At 48.6% G+C, this 18259-nt stretch overlaps 1 protein-coding gene and 1 long non-coding RNA gene across 3 annotated transcripts; both read right to left on the reverse strand.

Annotated features, from left to right (window-relative positions):
- Positions 1-23: 23 nt before the first annotated feature.
- On the reverse strand, positions 24-17949 carry LOC129845470 (histone PARylation factor 1). Of its 2 annotated transcripts, XM_055913417.1 has the most exons (8): positions 17841-17949; positions 16571-16757; positions 12614-12800; positions 10667-10765; positions 9150-9303; positions 7063-7150; positions 2611-2783; positions 24-325 (listed from the first exon to the last, which is right to left on the reverse strand). In XM_055913417.1, the coding sequence occupies exons 1-8, from the start codon at positions 17880-17882 to the stop codon at positions 191-193; spliced, it is 1065 nt and encodes a 354-aa protein (XP_055769392.1). In that variant the 5' UTR covers positions 17883-17949; the 3' UTR covers positions 24-190. The 2 variants fall into 2 exon arrangements, with proteins under 2 accessions (XP_055769392.1, XP_055769391.1); XM_055913416.1 differs by lacking the exon at positions 10667-10765.
- On the reverse strand, positions 10917-12607 carry LOC129845471 (uncharacterized). The gene is made up of 3 exons (XR_008758057.1): positions 12390-12607; positions 12252-12307; positions 10917-10995 (listed from the first exon to the last, which is right to left on the reverse strand). It is a non-coding gene; the product is annotated as an uncharacterized LOC129845471 (long non-coding RNA).
- Positions 17950-18259: the final 310 nt, after the last annotated feature.

Consider the following 18259-nt stretch of genomic DNA (forward strand, 5'->3'; position numbering starts at 1 on the left):
ACAGGACCTAATAACAGACAGTCTTTTAGAAATATAATCCTTTATTCCACATATGCACACACAGAGAGAGACCACTGGTACCATTCAACGACAGCAGCACCAAAACCACAACAAGACTAATAAAAAAACACACAGGTGGTCAAAGCTGACAACAATCCATCCCTCTTCTTCTTCTCTCCCGTGGTTTTCTTCAGGCTGAGGTGAGTTGGTCCAGGTTGTCGTGGGAGCGGCTGGAGAGGTGAGCCTCCAGGATCTCTCCGAACAGGCCCCTCTTCAGCAGGCTGTAGGCCATGGGCAGCAGTTGTCTGATCACCTTATAGAAGTACTGGGGGACATAGGAAACTGAGGTCAGACAGACACACAATGGAAGACAGGAAACTGAGGTCAGACACACAATGGAAGACAGGAAACTGAGAGTCAGACAGACACACAATGGAAGACAGGAAACTGAGAGTCAGACAGACACACAATGGAAGACAGGAAACAGAGGGTCAGACAGACACACAATGGAAGACAGGAAACTGAGGTCAGACAGACACACAATGGAAGACAGGAAACAGAGAGTCAGACAGACACACAATGGAAGACAGGAAACAGACAGACACACAATGGAAGACAGGAAACAGAGTCAGACAGACACACAATGGAAGACAGGAAACAGAGGGTCAGACAGACACACAATGGAAGACAGGAAACTGAGGTCAGACACACAATGGAAGACAGGAAACTGAGAGTCAGACAGACACACAATGGAAGACAGGAAACTGAGGTCAGACACACAATGGAAGACAGGAAACTGAGAGTCAGACAGACACACAATGGAAGACAGGAAACAGAGTCAGACAGACACACAATGGAAGACAGGAAACTGAGGGTCAGACAGACACACAATAGAAGACAGGAAACAGAGTCAGACAGACACACAATGGAAGACAGGAAACGGAGAGTCAGACAGACACACAATGGAAGACAGGAAACGGAGTCAGACAGACACACAATGGAAGACAGGAAACTGAGGGTCAGACAGACACACAATGGAAGACAGGAAACAGAGAGTCAGACAGACACACAATGGAAGACAGGAAACAGACAGACACACAATGGAAGACAGGAAACGGAGGCAGACAGACACACAATGGAAGACAGGAAACAGAGTCAGACAGACACACAATGGAAGACAGGAAACGGAGGCAGACACACAATGGAAGACAGGAAACGGAGGCAGACAGACACACAATGGAAGACAGGAAACGGAGGCAGACACACAATAGAAGACAGGAAACAGACAGACACACAATGGAAGACAGGAAACTGAGGTCAGACAGACACACAATGGAAGACAGGAAACAGACAGACACACAATGGAAGACAGGAAACTGAGGTCAGTCAGACACACAATGGAAGACAGGAAACTGAGAGTCAGACAGACACACAATGGAAGACAGGAAACTGAGGGTCAGACAGACACACAATAGAAGACAGGAAACTGAGAGTCAGACAGACACACAATGGAAGACAGGAAACAGAGTCAGACAGACACACAATGGAAGACAGGACACAGAGAGTCAGACAGACACACAATGGAAGACAGGAAACTGAGAGTCAGACAGACACACAATGGAAGACAGGACACAGAGAGTCAGACAGACACACAATAGAAGACAGGAAACTGAGAGTCAGACAGACACACAATGGAAGACAGGACACAGAGAGTCAGACAGACACACAATGGAAGACAGGAAACAGAGTCAGACAGACACACAATAGAAGACAGGATCCAGAGAGTCAGACAGACACACAATGGAAGACAGGAAACAGACAGACACACAATAGAAGACAGGAAACAGAGTCAGACAGACACACAATGGAAGACAGGAAACTGAGAGTCAGACAGACACACAATGGAAGACAGGAAACTGAGGGTCAGACAGACTATGTGTGTGTGTGTCTGTCTATCTGTAATAGTGAGAGCGTACGTGTGATCCGTAACAGAACAGGTCTATGTGTGTGTGTGTGTGTGTGTGTGTGTGTGTGTGTGTGTGTGTGTGTGTGTATAGTGTGAGAGCGTACGTGTGATCCGTAACAGAACAGGTCTATGCCCAGCTCCAGTCCCATGTCTGTGTGTGTGTGTGTGTGTGTGTATGTATAGTGTGAGAGCGTACGTGTGATCCGTAACAGAACAGGTCTATGCCCAGCTCCAGTCCCATGTGTGTGTGTGTGTGTGTGTGTGTGTGTATAGTGTGAGAGCGTACGTGTGATCCGTAACAGAACAGGTCTATGCCCAGCTCCAGTCCCATGTGTGTGTGTGTGTGTGTGTGTGTGTGTATAGTGTGAGAGCGTACGTGTGATCCGTAACAGAACAGGTCTATGCCCAGCTCCAGTCCCATGTGTGTGTGTGTGTGTGTGTGTGTGTGTGTGTATAGTGTGAGAGCGTACGTGTGATCCGTAACAGAACAGGTCTATGCCCAGCTCCAGTCCCATGTGTGTGTGTGTGTCTGTCTATCTGTAATAGTGAGAGCGTACGTGTGATCCGTAGCAGAAGAGGTCTATGCCCAGCTCCAGTCCCATGTGTGTGTGTGTGTCTGTCTATCTGTAATAGTGAGAGCGTACGTGTGATCCGTAGCAGAAGAGGTCTATGCCCAGCTCCAGTCCCATGCCGTAGTCACACTCGTCGTTAGCGAACTGAACAAAGGTCATCATCTCCTGCAGCGGGCCAAAAGCCTTCATCCTGTCTTCATCACACCTGGCCTCCGCTATAGCCTTACACAGCCTCTTCAGACTCGCTACACACACACACACACACACACACACACACACACACACACACACACACACACACACACACACACACACACCAGATAATATAGTAAATCAGGGGGGAGAGGAGAGGTTGGGGGGAGAGGAGAGGTTGGGGGGGAGAGGAGAGGTTGGGGGGAGAGGAGAGGTTGGGGGGAGAGGAGAGGTTGGGGGGGAGAGGAGAGGTTGGGGGGGAGAGGAGAGGTTGGGGGGAGAGGAGAGGTTGGGGGAGAGAGGACCTTACATAGTGTGAATAACATTAATTCTGAAAGTGTTTCTGAAACCTGTTCCACATTCAACTCCTCTTGGGCTAATAATTAGAGAGTTCTAGAGTATTCTACAGTGGTATGGAGTATTCGAGTGGTTCTAGAGTATTCTACAATGGTATGGAGTGTTCTGGAGTATTCGAGTGGTTCTAGAGTATTCTACAGTGGTATGGAGTGTTCTGGAGCATTTGAGTGGTTCTAGAGTATTCTACAGCGTTCTGGAGTATTCGAGTGGTTCTAGAGTATTCTACAATGGTATGGAATGTTCTGGAGTATTCGAGTGGTTCTAGAGTATTCTACAGTGGTATGGAGTGTTCTGGAGCATTTGAGTGGTTCTAGAGTATTCTACAGTGGTATGGAATGTTCTGGAGTATTCGAGTGGTTCTAGAGTATTCTACAGTGGTATGGCGTGTTCTGGAGCATTCGAGTGGTTCTAGAGTATTCTACAGTGTTCTGGAGTATTCGAGTGGTTCTAGAGTTTTCTACAGCGTTCTGGAGTATTCGAGTGGTTCTAGAGTATTCTACAGTGGTATGGAGTGTTCTGGAGCATTCGAGTGGTTCTAGAGTATTCTACAGTGGTATGGAGTATTCAAGTGGTTCTAGAGTATTCTACAGTGGTATGGAGTGGTATGGAGTATTCAAGTGGTTCTAGAGTATTCTACAGTGGTATGGAGTGTTCTGGAGTATTCGAGTGGTTCTAGAGTATTCTACAGTGGTATGGAGTATTCGAGTGGTTCTAGAGTATTCTACAGTGGTATGGAGTGTTCTGGAGCATTCGAGTGGTTCTAGAGTATTCTACAGTGGTATGGAATGTTCTGGAGTATTCGAGTGGTTCTAGAGCACTCTACAGTGGTATGGAGTATTCGAGTGGTTCTAGAGAATTCTACAGTGGTATGGAGTGTTCAAGTGGTTCTAGAGTATTCTACAGTGGTATGGAGTGTTCTGGAGCGTTCTAGAGTATTCTACAGTGGTATGGAGTGTTCTGGAGTATTCGAGTGGTTCTAGAGTATTCTACAGTGGTATGGCGTGTTCTGGAGCATTCGAGTGGTTCTAGAGTATTCTACAGTGTTCTGGAGTATTCGAGTGGTTCTAGAGTATTCTACAGTGTTCTGGAGTATTCGAGTGGTTCTAGAGTATTCTACAGTGGTATGGAGTGTTCTGGAGCATTCGAGTGGTTCTAGAGTATTCTACAGTGGTATGGAGTATTTGAGTGGTTCTAGAGTATTCTACAGTGGTATGGAGTGTTCTGGAGTGTTCAAGTGGTTCTAGAGTATTCCACAGTGGTATGGCGTATTTGAGTGGTTCTAGAGTATTCTACAGTGGTATGGAGTGTTCTGGAGTATTCGAGAGGTTCTAGAGTATTCTACAGTGGTATGGAGTATTTGAGTGGTTCTAGAGTATTCTACAGTGGTATGGAGTGTTCTGGAGGATTCGAGTGGTTCTAGAGTATTCTACAGTGTTCTGGAGTATTTGAGTGGTTCTAGAGTATTCTACAGTGGTATGGAGTATTCTACAGTGTTCTGGAGTATTCGAGTGGTTCTAGAGTATTCTACAGTGGTATGGAGTATTCGAGTGGTTCTAGAGTATTCTACAGTGGTATGGAGTGTTCTGGAGTATTCGAGTGGTTCTAGAGTATTCTACAGTGGTATGGAGTATTTGAGTAGTTCTAGAGTATTCTACAGTGTTCTAGAGTATTCGAGTAGTTCTAGAGTATTCTACAGTGTTCTGGAGTATTTGAGTGGTTCTAGAGTATTCTATAGTGTTCTGGAGTATTCGAGTGGTTCTAGAGTATTCTACAGTGGTATGGAGTGTTCTGGAGCATTCGAGTGGTTCTAGAGTATTCTACAGTGGTATGGAGTGTTCTGGAGTATTCGAGAGGTTCTAGAGTATTCTACAGTGGTATGGAGTATTTGAGTAGTTCTAGAGTATTCTACAGTGGTATGGAGTGTTCTGGAGGATTCGAGTGGTTCTAGAGTATTCTACAGTGTTCTGGAGTATTTGAGTGGTTCTAGAGTATTCTACAGTGGTATGGAGTATTCTACAGTGTTCTGGAGTATTCGAGTGGTTCTAGAGTATTCTACAGTGGTATGGAGTATTCGAATGGTTCTAGAGTATTCTACATTGGTATGGAGTGTTCTGGAGCATTCGAGTGGTTCTAGAGTATTCTACAGTGTTCTGGAGTATTCGAGTGGTTGTAGAGTATTCTACAGTGGTATGGAGTGTTCTGGAGTATTCGAGTGGTTCTAGAGTATTCTACAGTGGTATGGAGTGTTCTGGAGTATTCGAGTGGTTCTAGAGTATTCTACAGTGGTATGGAGTGTTCTGGAGTATTCGAGTGGTTCTAGAGTATTCTACAGTGGTATGGAGTGTTCTGGAGTATTCGAGTGGTTCTACAGTATTCTACAGTGTTCTGGAGTATTCGAGTGGTTCTAGAGTATTCTACAGTGGTATGGAGTATTTGAGTGGTTCTAGAGTATTCTACAGTGGTATGGAGTGTTCTGGAGTATTTGAGTGGTTCTAGAGTATTCTACAGTGGTATGGAGTATTCTGGAGTATTTGAGTGGTTCTAGAGTATTCTACAGTGGTATGGAGTATTCTGGAGTATTTGAGTGGTTCTACAGTATTCTACAGTGGTATGGAGTATTTGAGTGGTTCTACAGTATTCTACAGTGGTATGGAGTATTTGAGTGGTTCTAGAGTATTCTACAGTGGTATGGAGTATTCTACAGTGGTATGGAGTGTTCTGGAGTATTTGAGTGGTTCTAGAGTATTCTACAGTGGTATGGAGTATTCTGGAGTATTTGAGTGGTTCTACAGTATTCTACAGTGGTATGGAGTATTTGAGTGGTTCTACAGTATTCTACAGTGGTATGGAGTATTTGAGTGGTTCTACAGTATTCTACAGTGGTATGGAGTATTTGAGTGGTTCTAGAGTATTCTACAGTGGTATGGAGTGTTCTGGAGTATTTGAGTGGTTCTAGAGTATTCTACAGTGGTATGGAGTGTTCTGGAGTATTTGAGTGGTTCTAGAGTATTCTACAGTGGTATGGAGTGTTCTGGAGTATTTGAGTGGTTCTAGAGTATTCTACAGTGGTATGGAGTGTTCTGGAGTATTCGAATGGTTCTAGAGTATTCTACAGTGGTATGGAGTGTTCTGGAGTATTTGAGTGGTTCTAGAGTATTCTACAGTGGTATGGAGTGGTATGGAGTATTCAAGTGGTTCTAGAGTATTCTACAGTGGTATGGAGTGTTCTGGAGTATTTGAGTGGTTCTAGAGTATTCTACAGTGGTATGGAGTGTTCTGGAGTATTCGAGTGGTTCTAGAGTATTCTACAGTGGTATGGAGTATTTGAGTGGTTCTACAGTATTCTACAGTGGTATGGAGTGTTCTGGAGTATTCGAGTGGTTCTAGAGTATTCTACAGTGGTATGGAGTATTTGAGTGGTTCTACAGTATTCTACAGTGGTATGGAGTATTTGAGTGGTTCTAGAGTATTCTACAGTGGTATGGAGTGTTCTGGAGTATTTGAGTGGTTCTAGAGTATTCTACAGTGGTATGGAGTATTTGAGTGGTTCTACAGTATTCTACAGTGGTATGGAGTATTTGAGTGGTTCTAGAGTATTCTACAGTGGTATGGAGTGTTCTGGAGTATTTGAGTGGTTCTAGAGTATTCTACAGTGGTATGGAGTGTTCTGGAGTATTTGAGTGGTTCTAGAGTATTCTACAGTGGTATGGAGTGTTCTGGAGTATTTGAGTGGTTCTAGAGTATTCTACAGTGGTATGGAGTGGTATGGAGTATTCAAGTGGTTCTAGAGTATTCTACAGTGGTATGGAGTGTTCTGGAGTATTCGAATGGTTCTACTTGTAGTGTAGGCCTTTGCATTGGGTTTATATTATAAACTAATTATGTTCTGGCCCACTGAGCTACCAAAAACATTGTCCCGAGGCCAAACATAGTTGCCACTGTTCTAGAGTGTTGTAGAGTGTTCTAGAGTCTTACCGTCTGTTTCTGGCAGCTCCCGGTAACCAACATCATTCTGATCAACAGGCACCACCAGGCCTGCTCCATGGAACGTCTTGGTTACAACCTGGACATGGACAGGGGGCAGTTAGACTGTCACGTTCTAGTACCGTCTCAGCATGGGGGGGTTACCTTCTAGTACCGTCTCAGCATGGGGGGGTTACCTTCTAGTACCGTCTCAGTACGGGGGGGGTTACCTTCTAGTACCGTCTCAGAACGGGGGGGTTACCTTCTAGTACCGTCTCAGAACGGGGGGGTTACCTTCTAGTACCGTCTCAGTACGGGGGGGGTTACCTTCTAGTACCGTCTCAGAACGGGGGGGTTACCTTCTAGTACCGTCTCAGAACGGGGGGGTTACCTTCTAGTACCGTCTCAGAACGGGGGGGTTACCTTCTAGTACCGTCTCAGCACGGGGGGGTTACCTTCTAGTACCGTCTCAGTACGGGGGGGTTACCTTCGAGTACCGTCTCAGCACGGGGGGGTTACCTTCTAGTACCGTCTCAGTACTGGGGGGGTTACCTTCTAGTACCGTCTCAGTACGGGGGGGGGTTACCTTCTAGTACCGTCTCAGCATGGGGGGGTTACCATCTAGTAACGTCTCAGAACGGGGGGGGTACCTTCTAGTACCGTCTCAGTACGGGGGGGGTTACCTTCTAGTACCGTCTCAGTACGGGGGGGTTACCTTCTAGTACCGTCTCAGTACGGGGGGGTTACCTTCTAGTACCGTCTCAGCACGGGGGGGTTACCTTCTAGTACCGTCTCAGTACGGGGGGGTTACCTTCTAGTACCGTCTCAGCACGGGGGGGTTACCTTCTAGTACCGTCTCAGTACGGGGGGGGGTTACCTTCTAGTACCGTCTCAGTACGGGGGGGTTACCTTCTAGTACCGTCTCAGTAAGGGGGGGGGTTACCTTCTAGTACCGTCTCAGTACGGGGGGGGGTTACCTTCTAGTACCGTCTCAGTACGGGGGGGTTACCTTCTAGTACCGTCTCAGAACGGGGGGGGGGTTACCTTCTAGTACCGTCTCAGTACGGGGGGGGGGTTACCTTCTAGTACCGTCTCAGTACGGGGGGGTTACCTTCTAGTACCGTCTCAGTACGTGGGGGGGTTACCTTCTAGTACCGTCTCAGTACGGGGGGTTACCTTCTAGTACCGTCTCAGTACGGGGGGGTTACCTTCTAGTACCGTCTCAGTACGGGGGGGTTACCTTCTAGTACCGTCTCAGTACGGGGGGGGTTACCTTCTAGTACCGTCTCAGTACGGGGGGGTTACCTTCTAGTACCGTCTCAGTACGGGGGGGGGGTTACCTTCTAGTACCGTCTCAGTACGGGGGGGTTACCTTCTAGTACCGTCTCAGTACGGGGGGGTTACCTTCTAGTACCGTCTCAGTACGGGGGGGTTACCTTCTAGTACCGTCTCAGTACGGGGGGGGGGGGGTTACCTTCTAGTACCGTCTCAGTACGGGGGGGTTACCTTCTAGTACCGTCTCAGTACGGGGGGGTTACCTTCTAGTACCGTCTCAGTACGGGGGGGGTTACCTTCTAGTACCGTCTCAGTACGGGGGGGTTACCTTCTAGTACCGTCTCAGTACGGGGGGGGGTTACCTTCTAGTACCGTCTCAGTACGGGGGGGGTTACCTTCTAGTACCGTCTCAGTACGGGGGGGGTTACCTTCTAGTACCGTCTCAGTACGGGGGGGGGGGGTTACCTTCTAGTACCGTCTCAGTACAGGGGGGGTTACCTTCTAGTACCGTCTCAGTACGGGGGGGGGGGGTTACCTTCTAGTACCGTCTCAGTACAGGGGGGGTTACCTTCTAGTACCGTCTCAGCATGGGGGGGTTACCTTCTAGTACCGTCTCAGTACGGGGGGGTTACCTTCTAGTACCGTCTCAGCATGGGGGGGGTTACCTTCTAGTACCGTCTCAGTACGGGGGGGTTACCTTCTAGTACCGTCTCAGTACGGGGGGTTACCTTCTAGTACCGTCTCAGTACGGGGGGGTTACCTTCTAGTACCGTCTCAGTACGGGGGGGTTACCTTCTAGTACCGTCTCAGTACGGGGGGGTTACCTTCTTGTCTCTCTGCTTCATGCCTTTGGTCTTCTGCTCCAGGGAGAAGCCCAGAGACTCCGCCCTCTGTCTTAACTCCTCCCCCAGGTTATCCAGAGCCCTGCCCCCTTCCTTACGCCCGCCCCTCTCCTTCCTCTTCCTACCCAGAAACAGACTGAAGGAGAGAGAAGAGGGGAGAGTTTGGGCAGAGATAGGAGGAGAGCGAGGGAGGTGACGGTGAGGGAGGAAAGAGCGAGGGAGATGACGATGAGGGATGGGAGCGAGGGAGATAACGGTGAGGGAGGAGAGAGCGAGGGAGGTCACAGGGATGGAGGAGAGAGCGAGGGAGGTGAGGGTGCGGGAGGAGAGAGCGAGGGAGGAGGCAGTGAGGGGGAAGAGAGCGAGGGAGGTCACGGGATGGAGGAGAGAGCGAGGGAGGTGACGGTGAGGGAGGAGAGAGCGAGGGAGGGAAAGCGAAGGAGGTGACGGTGAGGGAGGAGAGCGAGGGAGGTGACGGCGAGGGAGGGAAAGCGAAGGAGGTGACGGTGAGGGAGGAGAGCGAGGGATGTGACGGTGAGGGAGGAGAGCGAGGGAGATGACGGTGAGGGAGGAGAGAGCGAAGGGACGGTGAGGGAGGAGAGAGCGAAGGGACGGTGAGGGAGGAGAGCGAGGGAGGTGAGGGTGAGGGAGGAGAGAGCGAAGGAGGGGAGAGCGAGGGAGGAGAGAGCGAGGGATGTGACGGTGAGGGAGGAGAGCGAGGGAGATGACGATGAGGGAGGAGAGAGCGAAGGGACGGTGAGGGAGGAGAGCGAGGGAGGTGAGGGTGAGGGAGGAGAGAGCGAAGGAGGGGAGAGCGAGGGAGGAGAGAGCGAGGGATGTGACGGTGAGGGAGGAGAGCGAGGGAGATGACGATGAGGGAGGAGAGAGCGAAGGGACGGTGAGGGAGGAGAGAGCGAAGGGACGGTGAGGGAGGAGAGCGAGGGAGATGACGGTGAGGGAGGAGAGAGCGAAGGGACGGTGAGGGAGGAGAGAGCGAAGGAGGAGAGAGCGAGGGAGGAGAGAGCGAGGGATGTGACGGTGAGGGAGGAGAGAGCGAGGGATGTGACGGTGAGGGAGGAGAGCGAGGGAGATGACGATGAGGGAGGAGAGAGGTAAAAAGGGAGAAGGGATGGTGAGAGAAAGAGTGTTAGTTTAGATGGTCCATGTGTTCTTCGTTGTGTTAGTTTAGATGGTCCATGTGTTCCTCGTTGTGTTAGTTTAGATGGTCCATGTGTTCCTCGTTGTGTTAGTTTAGATGGTCCATGTGTTCCTCGTTGTGTTAGTTTAGATGGTCCATGTGTTCCTCGTTGTGTTAGTTTAGATGGTCCATGTGTTCCTCGTTGTGTTAGTTTAGATGGTCCATGTGTTCCTCGTTGTGTTAGTTTAGATGGTCCATGTGTTCCTCATTGTGTTAGTTTAGATGGTCCATGTGTTCCTCGTTGTGTTAGTTTAGATGGTCCATGTGTTCTTCGTTGTGTTAGTTAATGGAGAACACTCACTGGACAGCAGCAAACATGTTGTCCCCCATCTGCGTGATGGTACAGCCCTTCTTGGCTTCATTCTCCCCTAGGAACACAGGCAGGGAGTCCGGACTATCTCTGAAAAACAGAGGTGGAGATTAATATGGCCATGTTGTCCCCCATCTGCGTGATGGTACAGTCCTTCTTGGCTTCATTCTCCCCTAGGAACACAGGCAGGGAGTCCGGACTATCTCTGAAAAACAGAGGTGGAGATTAATATGGCCATGTTGTCCCCCATCTGCGTGATGGTACAGTCCTTCTTGGCTTCATTCTCCCCTAGGAACACGGGCAGGGAGTCCGGACTATCTCTGAAAAACAGAGGTGGAGATTAATATGGCCATGTTGTACCGGGACGCCGTTCCCCCCCTCTGTACCGGGACGCCGTTCCCCCCCTCTGTACCGGGACGCCGTTCCCCCCCTCTGTACCGGGACGCCGTTCCCCCCCTCTGTACCGGGACGCCGTTCCCCCCCTCTGTACCGGGACGCCGTTCCCCCCCTCTGTACCGGGACGCCGTTCCCCCCCTCTGTACCGGGACGCCGTTCCCCCCCTCTGTACCGGGACGCCGTTCCCCCCCTCTGTACCGGGACGCCGTTCCCCCCCTCTGTACCGGGACGCCGTTCCCCCCCTCTGTACCGGGACGCCGTTCCCCCCCTCTGTACCGGGACGCCGTTCCCCCCCTCTGTACCGGGACGCCGTTCCCCCCCTCTGTACCGGGACGCCGTTCCCCCCCTCTGTAACGGGACGCCGTTCCCCCCCTCTGTAACGGGACGCCGTTCCCCCCCTCTGTAACGGGACGCCGTTCCCCCCCTCTGTAACGGGACGCCGTTCCCCCCCTCTGTAACGGGACGCCGTTCCCCCCTCTGTAACGGGACGCCGTTCCCCCCTCTGTAACGGGACGCCGTTCCCCCCTCTGTAACGGGACGCCGTTCCCCCCTCTGTAACGGGACGCCGTTCCCCCCTCTGTAACGGGACGCCGTTCCCCCCTCTGTAACGGGACGCCGTTCCCCCCTCTGTAACGGGACGCCGTTCCCCCCTCTGTACCGGGACGCCGTTCCCCCCTCTGTACCGGGACGCCGTTTCCCTCTCTGTACCGGGACGCCGTTCCCCCCTCTGTACCGGGACGCCGTTCCCCTCTCTGTACCGGGACGCCGTTCCCCTCTCTGTACCGGGACGCTGTTCCCCTCTGCAACGGGTAGTGGTAGGGTTATTACCTGTAGTAACCCATGGGTAGTAGGGTTATTACCTGTAGTAACCCATGTGTAGTAGGGTTATTACCTGTAGTAACCCATGTGTAGCAGGGTTATTACCTGTAGTAACCCATGTGTAGCAGGGTTATTACCTGTAGTAACCCATGGGTAGTAGGGTTATTACCTGTAGTAACCCATGTGTAGTAGGGTTATTACCTGTAGTAACCCATGTGTAGTAGGGTTATTACCTGTAGTAACCCATGGGTAGTAGGGTTATTACCTGTAGTAACCCATGTGTAGCAGGGTTATTACCTGTAGTAACCCATGGGTAGTAGGGTTATTACCTGTAGTAACCCATGGGTAGCAGGGTTATTACCTGTAGTAACCCATGTGTAGCAGGCTGTCTCCAGTCCCTTGCAGTAGGGTTATTACCTGTAGTACGGTTAGTACCTGTAGTAACCCATGGGTAGTAGGGTTATTACCTGTGGTAACCCATGTGTAGCAGGGTTATTACCTGTAGTAACCCATGTGTAGTAGGGTTATTACCTGTAGTAACCCATGTGTAGCAGGGTTATTACCTGTAGTAACCCATGGGTAGTAGGGTTATTACCTGTAGTAACCCATGGGTAGTAGGGTTATTACCTGTAGTAACCCATGTGTAGTAGGGTTATTACCTGTAGTAACCCATGTGTAGTAGGGTTATTACCTGTAGTAACCCATGTGTAGTAGGGTTATTACCTGTAGTAACCCATGTGTAGCAGGCTGTCTCCAGTCCCTTGCAGTACGGTCTGGTACTCCGGAGGGTCGTAGAAGTACCTCCAGTGTAGGTGGTAGTTGGGCTGGGGATTGGCCGAGCTACGGTGGGCCTCCGCCAGGATGTCAAACGGGCCAACCAAGCTCAAACCCAGGATTTCCTTCAGTGCGTCTAGAGAGGGGAGGAGAACGATATGTGGTAAATATGATCCTAAGATAGCGTGTTTCAGGCTGTTGAATGCTAATTAGATAGCGTGTTTCTATGTGTTTCAGGCTGTTGAATGCTAATAAGATAGCGTGTTTCTATGTGTTCCAGGCTGTTGAATGCTAATAAGATAGCGTGTTTCAGGCTGTTGAATGCTAATAAGATAGCGTGTTTCTATGTGTTCCAGGCTGTTGAATGCTAATAAGATAGCGTGTTTCAGGCTGTTGAATGCTAATAAGATAGCGTGTTTCTATGTGTTTCAGGCTGTTGAATGCTAATAAGATAGCGTGTTTCTGTGTGTTCCAGGCTGTTGAATGCTAATTAGATAACGTGTTTCTATGTGTTTCAGGCTGTTGAATGCTAATAAGATAGCGTGTTTCTATGTGTTTCAGGCTGTTGAATGCTAATTAGATAGCGTGTTTCAGGTTGTTGAATGCTAATTAGATAGCGTGTTTCAGGCTGTTGAATGCTAATAAGATAGCGTGTTTCTATGTGTTCCAGGCTGTTGAATGCTAATAAGATAGCGTGTTTCTATGTGTTTCAGGCTGTTGAATGCTAATAAGATAGCGTTTTTCTATGTGTTTCAGGCTGTTGAATGCTAATTAGATAGCGTGTTTCTATGTGTTTCAGGCTGTTGAATGCTAATAAGATAGCGTGTTTCTATGTTTTTCAGGCTGTTGAATGCTAACAAGATAGCGTGTTTCTATGCGTTTCAGGCTGTTGAATGCTAATAAGATAGCGTGTTTCAGGCTGTTGAATGCTAATAAGATAGCGTGTTTCTATGTGTTTCAGGCTGTTGAATGCTAATAAGATAGCGTGTTTCTATGTGTTTCAGGCTGTTGAATGCTAATGAGATAGCGTGTTTCTATGTGTTTTAGGCCGTTGAATGCTAATAAGATACAGAGTGTATAGACAGGACTGACTGGACTGATGCTGGTTCTGGGTTAGTGTTATAGACAGACTGGAGTGATGCTGGTTGTGGGTTAGTGTTATAGACAGACAGGACTGACTGGAGTGATGCTGGTTGTGGGTTAGTGTTATAGACAGACAGGACTGACTGGAGTGATGCTGGTTGAGGGTTAGCGTTATAGACAGACAGGACTGACTGGAGTGATGCTGGTTGTGGGTTAGTGTTATAGACAGACAGGACTGATGCTGGTTGTGGGTTAGTGTTATAGACAGACAGGACTGACTGGACTGATGCTGGTTGTGGGTTAGTGTTATAGACAGACAGGACTGACTGGAGTGATGCTGGTTGTGGGTTAGTGTTATAGACTGACTGGAGTGATGCTGGTTGAGGGTTAGTGTTATAGACAGACAGGACTGATGCTGGTTGTGGGTTAGTGTTACAGACAGATAGGACTGACTAGACTGATGCTGGTTCTGGGTTAGTGTTATAGACAGACAGGACTGACTGGAGTGATGCTGGTTGTGGGTTAGTGTTATAGACAGACAGGACTGATGCTGGTTGTGGGTTAGTGTTATAGACAGACAGGACTGATGCTGGTTGTGGGTTAGTGTTATAGACAGACAGGACTGACTGGAGTGATGCTGGTTGTGGGTTAGTGTTATAGACAGACAGGACTGACTGGAGTGATGCTGGTTGTGGGTTAGTGTTATAGACAGACAGGACTGACTGGAGTGATGCTGGTTGTGGGTTAGTGTTATAGACAGACAGGACTGATGCTGGTTGTGGGTTAGTGTTATAGACAGACAGGACTGACTAGAGTGATGCTGGCTGTGGGTTAGTGTTATAGACAGACAGGACTGATGCTGGTTGTGGGTTAGTGTTATAGACAGACAGGACTGACTAGAGTGATGCTGGTTGTGGGTTAGTGTTATAGACAGACAGGACTGACTAGACTGATGCTGGTTGTGGGTTAGTGTTATAGACAGACAGGACTGATGCTGGTTGTGGGTTAGTGTTATAGACAGACAGGACTGATGCTGGTTGTGGGTTAGTGTTATAGACAGACAGGACTGACTAGACTGATGCTGGTTGTGGGTTAATGTTATAGACAGACAGGACTGACTAGAGTGATGCTGGCTGTGGGTTAGTGTTATAGACAGACAGGACTGATGCTGGTTGTGGGTTAGTGTTATAGACAGACAGGACTGATGCTGGTTCTGGGTTAGTGTTATAGACAGACAGGACTGACTAGACTGATGCTGGTTGTGGGTTGGTGTTATAGACAGACAGGACTGACAGGAGTGATGCTGGTTGTGGGTTGGTGTTATAGACAGACAGGACTGACTAGAGTGATGCTGGCTGTGGGTTAGTGTTATAGACAGACAGGACTGATGCTGGTTGTGGGTTAGTGTTATAGACAGATAGGACTGACTAGACTGATGCTGGTTGTGGGTTAGTGTTATAGACAGACAGGACTGACAGGAGTGATGCTGGTTGTGGGTTAGTGTTATAGACTGACAGGACTGACTGGACTGATGCTGGTTGTGGGTTAGTGTTATAGACAGACAGGACTGACTGGAGTGATGCTGGTTGTGGGTTAGTGTTATAGACAGACAGGACTGATGCTGGTTGTGGGTTAGTGTTATAGACAGACAGGACTGACTAGACTGATGCTGGTTGTGGGTTAGTGTTATAGACAGACAGGACTGACAGGAGTGATGCTGGTTGTGGGTTAGTGTTATAGACAGACAGGACTGACTAGACTGATGCTGGTTGTGGGTTAGCGTTATAGACAGATAGGACTGACTGGAGTGATGCTGGTTGTGGGTTAGTGTTATAGACAGACAGGACTGATGCTGGTTGTGGGTTATTGTTATAGACAGACAGGACTGACTAGAGTGATGCTGGTTGTGGGTTAGTGTTATAGACAGAGAGGACTGACTAGACTGATGCTGGTTGTGGGTTAGCGTTATAGACAGATAGGACTGACTGGAGTGATGCTGGTTGAGGGTTATTGTTATAGACAGACAGGACTGACTGGAGTGATGCTGGTTGTGGGTTAGTGTTATAGACAGGACTGACTGGAGTGATGCTGGTTGTGGGTTAGTGTTAGACAGACAGGACTGATGCTGGTTGTGGGTTAGTGTTATAGACAGATAGGACTGACTGGAGTGATGCTGGTTGTGGGTTAGTGTTATAGACAGACAGGACTGACTGGAGTGATGCTGGTTGAGGGTTAGTGTTATAGACAGATAGGACTGACTGGACTGATGCTGGTTGTGGGTTAGCGTTATAGACAGACAGGACTGACTAGAGTGATGCTGGTTGTGGGTTAGTGTTATAGACAGGACTGACTGGAGTGATGCTGGTTGTGGGTTAGTGTTATAGACAGGACTGACTAGAGTGATGCTGGTTGTGGGTTAGTGTTATAGACAGACAGGACTGACTGGAGTGATGCTGGTTGTGGTGAGTGGGTAACCTACCACGGGGGTTGTCGGGGCTGGTTGTGGTGAGTGGGTAACCTACCACGGGGGTTGTCGGGGCTGGTTGTGGTGAGTGGGTAACCTACCACGGGGGTTGTCGGGGCTGGTTGTGGTGAGTGGGTAACCTACCACGGGGGTTGTCGGGGCTGGTTGTGGTGAGTGGGTAACCTACCACGGGGGTTGTCGGGGCTGGTTGTGGTGAGTGGGTAACCTACCACGGGGGTTGTCGGGGCTGGTTGTGGTGAGTGGGTAACCTACCACGGGGGTTGTCGGGGCTGGTTGTGGTGAGTGGGTAACCTACCACGGGGGTTGTCGGGGCTGGTTGTGGTGAGTGGGTAACCTACCACGGGGGTTGTCGGGGCTGAGCCAAGAGCAGAAGTCCCAGAAGAGATAGAAGTCTTCGGGCATCCTCAGCTTATAGAGTCTCTCCACCTCCTCCCTCAGTCGGGCCGGCACCTCAGCAGTAGTCGGTCCTGCTGCCGGCTCCTCCGGCCGGGCTTTCTTCAACTCCCCGTCGGCAGAATCTGACTCCTAAAGAGGAAGAACAGTTGGTGAAATTTCAATTCACTAGCTAGCGTAAACAGTTGACGACATGACAGCTGGTCCAGTCATGTTTGAAGATGTGGTTCGATAACCGGGGGTGTATTCATTAGACACCAAACTGAATAAACAGACTGAGAAAGGGGGAGGGACGACCGGGGTCACGTTTAGTTGCAGATATAAAATAACATGAATAAAGAAGATGTGATTACTTATTCTAACATGTCAGAGGCATTTTTTCAATTATTTTTATTTCCCCTTTATTTAACCAGGTAGGCAAGTTGAGAAGAAGTTCTCGTTTACAACTGCGACCTGGTCAAGATAAACGCAAAGCAGTGTGACACAAACAACAACACAGAGTTACACATGGAGTAAAACAAACATACAGTCAATAATACAGTAGAAAAATGAGTCTATATACAATGTGAGGTGAAACAAGGGAGGTGAATGCAAAAAAAGGCCATGGTGGCGAATTAAATACAATATAGCAAGTAAAACACTGGAATGGTTGATTTGCAGTGGAAGAATGTGCAAAGTAGGGATAGAAATAATGCATGTTTGTTCTACATCACCTATTTCTATCTGAATGTCCCAAAAACGTTGAGTCCTGCTGAACGCGCCCCTGGACTACAATAAGAAACGCTGGTTTTCCGTTGCAAATCGTTTTGCCTACGGTGTGTCCTAATGAACGTTACCCAGAGCAGATCGCTCTGCAAAAAGCCGATGCTTATACTGCCAATGGACGGCAACTTGGTTAGCAGCTTGTTAGCTAGTTATAGTAATATAATGATCTGGCTACTATATCTTGGGAAAACAGTAATATAACCGAAGCTAACTGCAAAAACAACAAAAAATATTTGGAGACACGTTTAGTTTGTCAGTTAGCTAGCACAAAGCACGACCAATAAGCTAGCTAAGACAGCAATGGAGATGCCATAGTGGCCCATCCGTGCTTTGTAACGCAAGAAGACAAATATTCCACCTGCTGCATAACTCGCTGGCTAAAACCATCCTATCATTGCTCCGACAAATATATCACTTGTAAGCCTGCTGGCTTTATGGGTCTGACAATACCTGGGGAGTAGATTTAGTTTTTCGTTTTCCGCGCCCTGTCATAATTTTCCTCCTCTCCGTTCGACAGCAAACAAGCACACGGCGGTGTAAGCTAACGACAACACATTTGGACTTCTGCCATTGGGAAGTAATGTACAGCGCCATCTAGGGGAGCGGAGTACGCATTGCGTCCCAGAGATCCATAGCAGAGACAAGTGTTGGGGCAAAGCACCCAATTGTCATACTTGAGCAAAAGTAAAGAAACCTTAATAGGAAAATGACTCAAGTAAAAGTGAAATTAACCCAGTAAAATACTACTTGAGTAAAAGTCTAAAAATATTTGTTTTTAAATATACTTAAGTATCAAAAGTAAAAGTATGAATAATGTAAAATGTCTTACATTAAGCAAACCAGATTTTTTTAAATGTACAGATCGCCAG

Source organism: Salvelinus fontinalis, unplaced genomic scaffold, assembly GCF_029448725.1.
Source record: "Salvelinus fontinalis isolate EN_2023a unplaced genomic scaffold, ASM2944872v1 scaffold_0314, whole genome shotgun sequence".
In the NCBI taxonomy this organism is placed as follows: domain Eukaryota; kingdom Metazoa; phylum Chordata; class Actinopteri; order Salmoniformes; family Salmonidae; genus Salvelinus; species Salvelinus fontinalis.

Excerpts from the sequence above, each read along its gene's own strand:
- LOC129845470 (XM_055913417.1), bottom strand. The coding sequence starts at position 17,882 with ATGACAGGGCGCGGAAAACGAAAAACTAAATCTACTCCCCAG. Across the intron at positions 16,758-17,840 it reads AAACTAAATCTACTCCCCAG|GAGTCAGATTCTGCCGACGG; the intron begins GTATTGTCAGAC and ends CTTCCTCTTTAG. Across the intron at positions 326-2,610 it reads TCTTCTGCTACGGATCACAC|TACTTCTATAAGGTGATCAG; the intron begins GTACGCTCTCAC and ends TATGTCCCCCAG.